The 6,645-nt window shown below is 40.7% G+C and overlaps 1 protein-coding gene across 1 annotated transcript in view; it reads right to left on the bottom strand.

Moving 5' to 3' along the window:
- Positions 1-5,117: 5,117 nt before the first annotated feature.
- LOC104490396 (DNA excision repair protein ERCC-6-like) overlaps positions 5,118-6,645 on the bottom strand; it is a 55,553-nt gene continuing 54,025 nt past the window's right edge. The window contains exons 19-20 of the mRNA XM_010132675.1: positions 5,957-6,032; positions 5,118-5,546 (exon numbers count right to left, since the gene is read on the bottom strand). Of these exons, the coding sequence (XP_010130977.1) occupies positions 5,118-5,546; positions 5,957-6,032 (505 nt within the window). The remainder of the gene's footprint in view (positions 5,547-5,956; positions 6,033-6,645) is intronic.

Genomic DNA, 6,645 nt, shown 5'->3' with positions numbered 1-6,645 from the left:
TGCCACTCACCTCTGGTTGTCCTTTCCATACAGCAGCGTCAGTAAGCACACAGAAACTGGAGGAAGGCTAACGTTCTCTGGCTGTTTCAATCACGTATGTGCAGCACCCCAGATAACACACTTTTTGGCTCTGTTCCTCGAAGAACAGCATCAACCCATGTGTGTCAGTGGTGCTGCATTTACAGCAGCTGACGAACTGGAAGCTTCTTAGTCCTAATGACTCAATAGCTGAAATAAGGGAAGTGCTGCAGGATTTTATGGAAACAAAAATCCCATCCAGTCCTTTTGAAAGACTTGTCCCTTCGGATGTAGCTTCTTGAAAGGCAGAGAATTGCACAACTAGAAGACAGTAAAAATTAGCCAAGTTTAGCAATCCTGGAATCAAAATCAAGGTTGACCTTGTGACTTGAGTACAGCTGTCTGTAGGTGACTGGCATCTCAAGCCAAAACTTACAGATATAAAAGCCAAACAGCCTACAGCTTTACTCGAGAGGGTAACATTTATTAGCTGTAGTAGACTCAATTCTCCACATGGTGTAGCCCTTTGAGAAGAGCCTGAGCCACAGTATGAAGTTATGGAGAGGAGTATTTTTAAATCTGTATTTAATCACCATTTCTGTCAATCGAGCCATACAGCATCTTGTTAACCTTTCTTTTGTGGAGAATGTCTCTCTTCAGAAGAGTCAAACGCCTACAACCTTTAGCTTAATCTCTTTTCTCTAGGTCAGAATTGAGCTCTTACACCAGAGGTGAGTGGGTTTGCTATACGAGACTTAACTGCTCAGCAAAAGGATGAACACAGGAGAATAAACACCTGGAAGAATGTCAAAGGAGAGCGGGATGGGTGGAGGGGGTGGGTGGGGTTTGGAACATCTTAATAAACAAAGCAAGAGAGTCTCATCGCCCCCCCCCCTTTACAAAGATGGTTTTAAACCAGAAGGAACAATTATCTTAAGTTTTATCTTCTATTGTTAAAATACCAGTGCAGCATGTTTTACCCAAACAGTGTACACGTAACTGCTTACAGAACAATCCAAGTTCTTGCTATTTAGTTTTCTAGACTTCTCTTCAGCTGCATTTGTCTGCTAAGCTGTGTGGGTAGTAGGTCACATCATCTGCCTTGGCAGACATTTTTGGAGAAGCATGGTGCTCAGCTTTCAGCATTCCGGTGTCATACTTTTTTTTTTTTAATTTAAAGATTGTACTCAATGTTTCATGCTGAAATGTCTTTCCTTAATAAAGTTTAGTGATTTTTTCAACTTGATTCCTAAATAAACATCTGTATTTTGATCACTCTTTATCCTCATTTTACTGAGGTTAGAAATCCAAATTATTAAAACACAAGCATTCCACATGAGAGATTTTTGGAATCATGCACAAATGAAGCAGCAACTACCAACTGTGACATTGAATATTTGGAAATTGAGAAGGCTAAAATAGGAGCTTTTAAAAATATTACTTATCTGTAAACTATTTAATGGTAAACATGTTTGAATCTGCAATATCATTAGTCAGGAACTGTTTCAGATATTCTTTGGACATGTGAGAGGAATTGATTTCACACAGGTTGAGCTAAGCAAACAAAAAATCAGATAATGCTTTATGGAATAAAAGTAGGATTATTCTGAAATAATTTAAAATGTATAGCAGCGATACTCTATTATATTCCAGAACAACTTTTATCTATAAATCAGCCTGTAGATCTTTAATCATATACACCTTTGAGATTAAATACTTAAAAATATTTTTTTGAGTATCATACTAATATTCATTTGCTCTAGTACTGGAAAAAATCTAGTTGCTTGGATGCATAATTTGAAGTTGTATGAAAAATGGAAATGTCCTTAAAGATAATATGAATCATATAGTCAGAGCCACACTACACAGGAAAAGACGGCTCCCCCACCTCTTCTTCCTCCCACCTCCATTGAAGACTTCTAGAACAGACTTCTGGTTTAATTTTTTAATTAAGTCCAAAAAAGCCAAAGATTTATAAAAAGCACATGCAAGTTCATTTACATGAACATGTCAGTAAGAAGCTGCAAACTTCCCCTACTACAAGAACTACATCTTTAAAACTACAAGTAGTAAGTAAAACAGGATACCAGAACTGACAGCTAAGGTGACAGCGGCAGCTTTGCTGACAGCTGAATTCCTGGTTTGTTCTTGAGGCATAGAGATGTATGGGGCATGACACCCAAAACTGATTAAAATTCCCGATCGCTTTGAGGAGAACAGCAAAATTGGTTTTTACTCTTTTACTGATCCATTTTAAGTCATATCGACAACTGCACAATTTTTGAGTATTTTGTAATTGCAGCCTCAATTCTTGATTTCATCTTTCTCTGGAAAGAGGGAATGTAAGTGAATATAAATGATTCCATTTATAAAGAGAAAAATAGATGTCAGGAAGAGGTGCAACAGTCCCACCTTAGAATGTCATGAGGAAAATAAACAGATTCTTGCACTGTCTGCCCTCTCCAACTGCAGTCTGTGAAAAGCCAGCTGACCAGTTACTGAAACAGCGAGGCACCACTTTTTGTAAATCTGTACAGAGCCTTTAGCTCTGAGCAAAACAAGAGGAAAAGCCATTAGAAGTAGCTTACAGACCTCCTGTAGCCGTGGCCCTGGAGGGTCCGGGAAGGAGTTGAATTAGTCTAAGTAGAGAGCTGTCAGTCAGCAGCAGGAGGTGTGTTGTTTAGGAGGAGACAGAGAGGCAGTGTCAATGGGTGATTGGAGACCCAGCTCATCTCTGGGCAGGACAGTGAACTTGAAACCAATCCAAGTAAAGCACGTACAGTAAAACACTGCACTGGAAAAGTATAAAGCAATGTGATAAGAGAAAAACTACGCACTTGCATTTCAATAAAGGCTTTGTGTGCACACAAGCTGTTGTTGCGTTGTCCGTCCCAACCAATCACGACAACCTCCTTTATGAGAACAAAGACTCAGTTTGTATTCCTGGGTCACCATTCATCTTTCAGTCTTTACTTGAAGTAAACAAGATAGTTTCACCCTGAACAAAAAGCTGAAAGTAGCTCACCTTTCCCTTTTCTCACTAGCTTAGGCACAGGAAGGACATTAGGCATATTTAACTGTTCCTAGTTGAAGCCATACAGTAATACAATGTTGCTGCAAGAATGTGGTTTTCTTCTCAAAATCTATCAATTCCCTGCCTCCTCCCCCCCCCTAGCTCATGCCCCCCCCCCCCCCCCCCCCCCCCTTTAGATTTCCTTACATAGCACACTAGTACCTTGAAGAGAGACCAAATGTAGTACAAGGGTTTGCTACAACTAATCCAATCCTTCCTTCCTTGGGAAAAAATGGGCATTAGAACTTGTCGGACTGTCAGGAAGACTGAGATTTTTGCTATCCTCAGAATAGGTATGACCTGTAACTTCTGGATATGCTCCAAATATATATATGCTCCAATATATGGCCAATTGTGCCGAAAGTTATTGTGTTTAGTAAACTGCAGTGAAACCACTCCCCTCTGACCAACTAACACCTCAGTCTTCATCAACGTATAAAAGTTTAAGTGCTAACATGGAACTAGAAACTTTCTGACATAAATTTGTCACCGGTTGGCCAAGGTACACCAATCACAGGATGAGTTCTTTCTCTCTCTAATTAACCTCCCTCCCTTTTCGGGAGAAAAGGCTTAAGAGAAAAGAAGAAAGAAAAATTTGTGAGACCTCTTAAGTTTGCAAAACTGAAACAAGTTTAATAACACTAAAAAGATATTATATACAGAAATATAAATGAGATATTAACAGGTTTATATGGGATTGGAAAGCTGGTGTAGCGAGGGTTAAACCGTGGTTAAGGAAACAAAAATGGAAGGAAAAGAAGGTACCAAGCAGTTCAAAATGGTGGGGGCCACAGAGTTGGTGGATTTGCGGGAGCAGAGTTGAGCTGCCACAAGTCCCCGTGCTAGCAGGGGGCAGCGGTGATCAGCCTGGGTGAGGACAGTCCCGTGCAGTGCTGGGGCAGCCCCGTGCAGCATGGAGATCGCGGCAAACGGCAGCAGCGATAATCCAAGCAGGCTCAGGTGCTGGCAGGTCCTGGGGGGTTGCCAGTGAGAAAGAGGAAAGAAAGAGAAAGGGAGGGAGAGAAGAGAGACTGAGGCTGCTCCCGGGGTCCTGGTGATGAAAGAAGGAAGTGTTCCATTCCTGCGTAGTTCTTAAAGGGATGGAGAACCCGCCGAAGTTTTCACAACCAGTGAGATATGCTAACGTAAACAGGAGGAATACATCATGACTGGTCATTTAAACTGTCCACCAAAACCAAGTCAAACTTGTTTTCTCTAACACAGGACAAATTACAGTGAGATCTGTGAACATTTCATGGCATTTCAATTGTCACTCCACAACCCTGCAAACATAGCAGTTACTGTCACCTCAGTAGTAAGAAATACTGTACCAAACAATTGCTAGTGGTGTACGAGACTGTAGCTGAATTGATCAATATGGTGTAAGTGGGTTTTCCGTAATATAATAAGTTTTCCATAATTATCAACTCTCATCTCAGTATCCTGCCAGGCTTTCCATTTTTTGTGATTAAGCCTGGGTGTCAGTAGAATTACTGCCCAAGTTAATTTGTGACTCAAGTTACGCTATATATGGTAGGTGCAGGCAACAATGAAATTTGTCAGTAGAGGTGAATCTGTCATGCTGACCATTATCACTGTTTTTTGTTTTTTGATGGTACATTATGTGCCCCATGACCGTTCAAGTAATATACAGAAAAGCAAGGAAGAAGTTCTAGGAATTTCACAGAAATCAAAAGTCTTACAACCCACGGCAACATCCATGGTTCTTATTGCAATAAAGTCAACGCGTATTCTTCATCCCATTTATTTTAAGTGTTTTTTTAAAGAAAAGGTGCTGATATTTTGTATTGGTTCATCTATGAGGTAGATGGCACTTTTATATAAATAACATAAATCAGAAATTAAGTTAGCTCTGAGCCTGCATCAAACATTGCAACCCTGACTGCTCAAGTCAATTATGAAACCATTAATATGAAATAATTCCTCAGTTTAAATGATAAACAGTACATCTTTAAAAGAAGAGTCGTGGTTGCGCGCACAGACGGGTGACCTCCCTTGACAAAGGTCAGTGGAATTCTGGCTTTAGCCTCCAGACACCTTCACCGTTCGGGCGCCTGTGGAAGGTGCAGAGATTGCGGAGAAGTTCTCTAAAGATGCAGGATTGTGCTGCAGGCAGTTTGGACTCAAATTCACGCAGTAGTTCCTGAGTGCTAGCCTCGCCATCCACACGGGCCTGGAACGCTATGAAGTTACGCATATCCACAAGCAGTTCATCATGTTCTGTTGAACTCGGGGCTGCGGCGGGTGCTTGCTGATGATTCTCATCGACCCCATTCCCTGTATGTTGAGATGAAACAAGGGGGCTTCTTGCCTTCATCTTAGCTAGTAAAGACGAAGAGTTTAGTGCACTGGATGACAGTTCTCCAGATTTTCCGTCAAAGTGCCCATTGGAGCTACACTTCTTTGCATTGTCTGTCTTTATTGTATCTGCAACCTGCAAATAAACATAGAGACTATGGAGAAAGTTGGATTTTGAGATCCACCAATCTGCCTGCTCTTTAGACCTAAACAACAAACATGAACACTCAGAAGCTACTCATCTGAAATAGAAAGTAAAGAACAAGTAAGTTTTGGTCTCAACTTTAGAACTTAGGAAATGAAAGAAAAGTATTGCTGGTCTTGAGACAGATAAACAGCCCATTCTGCAGTTTGTGACTGCTGTATCTAATTGGACTTCATTAAGATAATATATCAAAATATGAAAATCAAGTTAATGGGTGACTAAAAATTTTAGAATTCTTCATAATCATATGACAAGTGGGCATGAGACACATTTGCAGTATAAATCAGAACAGTTCACAAATATCAGCTATTAAAAGAGAAATGTTAGCTTGTGCCTCTTACCTTGCATTTCTTAGGTGGTGCACAAGCAGGATGAGAAGAAAGCAGACGGGAGTTTCTTTTTTGACCAAAACGACTCCTAGAAACCCACAAAAGAATTAATGTCATAAAATATCCTTTTCAAAATTATTGGGATAGTTTTGCCAAAGTCACTGACTGGGTCTGAGTTTTAGTATTCTCAAAAGCCCATTGCCAAACTTTCTCTCCTCTACTGTGCAACTCTAATGCTTTCTCTGTACTTCTGAATGGACTTCCTAGGCTTGTAATATGCTGTAAGGAACCGGTTGGCCGAGGTACGCCAATCACGGGGACGTGCTCTCTCCTTCCTCTAATCAACCTCTCTCCCTTTCTGGGAGAAAAAGGGTTAAAAGCAGAGATAAGAAAGACAGAATAATTTGTGAGACCTCGTAAGTTTAATAACACTAGAGAAAATATTATATACAGAAAAACAAATGAGATATTAACAGGTTTATATGAGATTGGAAGGTTGGTATAGCGAGGGTTAACCTTGCAGTTAGGGAAACAAAAGTGAAAGCAGTTTTCAAAATTGCGGTGGCCACGTGGAGTGGAAGAAAATCCACAAGGGCTGAAACAAATGCTGCAATCCCGCATGCAAGCAGGGGGTCTGCGGCAGCAAGCAAACATGGACCATAGAGCCAAGCTGTGACAAAGGTCCAGGCAGCAAAGGAAAG

Source organism: Buceros rhinoceros, unplaced genomic scaffold, assembly GCF_000710305.1.
Source record: "Buceros rhinoceros silvestris isolate BGI_N320 unplaced genomic scaffold, ASM71030v1 scaffold11170, whole genome shotgun sequence".
NCBI classification, from domain to species: Eukaryota; Metazoa; Chordata; class Aves; order Bucerotiformes; family Bucerotidae; genus Buceros; species Buceros rhinoceros.
This window is presented reverse-complemented; position numbering and strand designations above follow the sequence as displayed.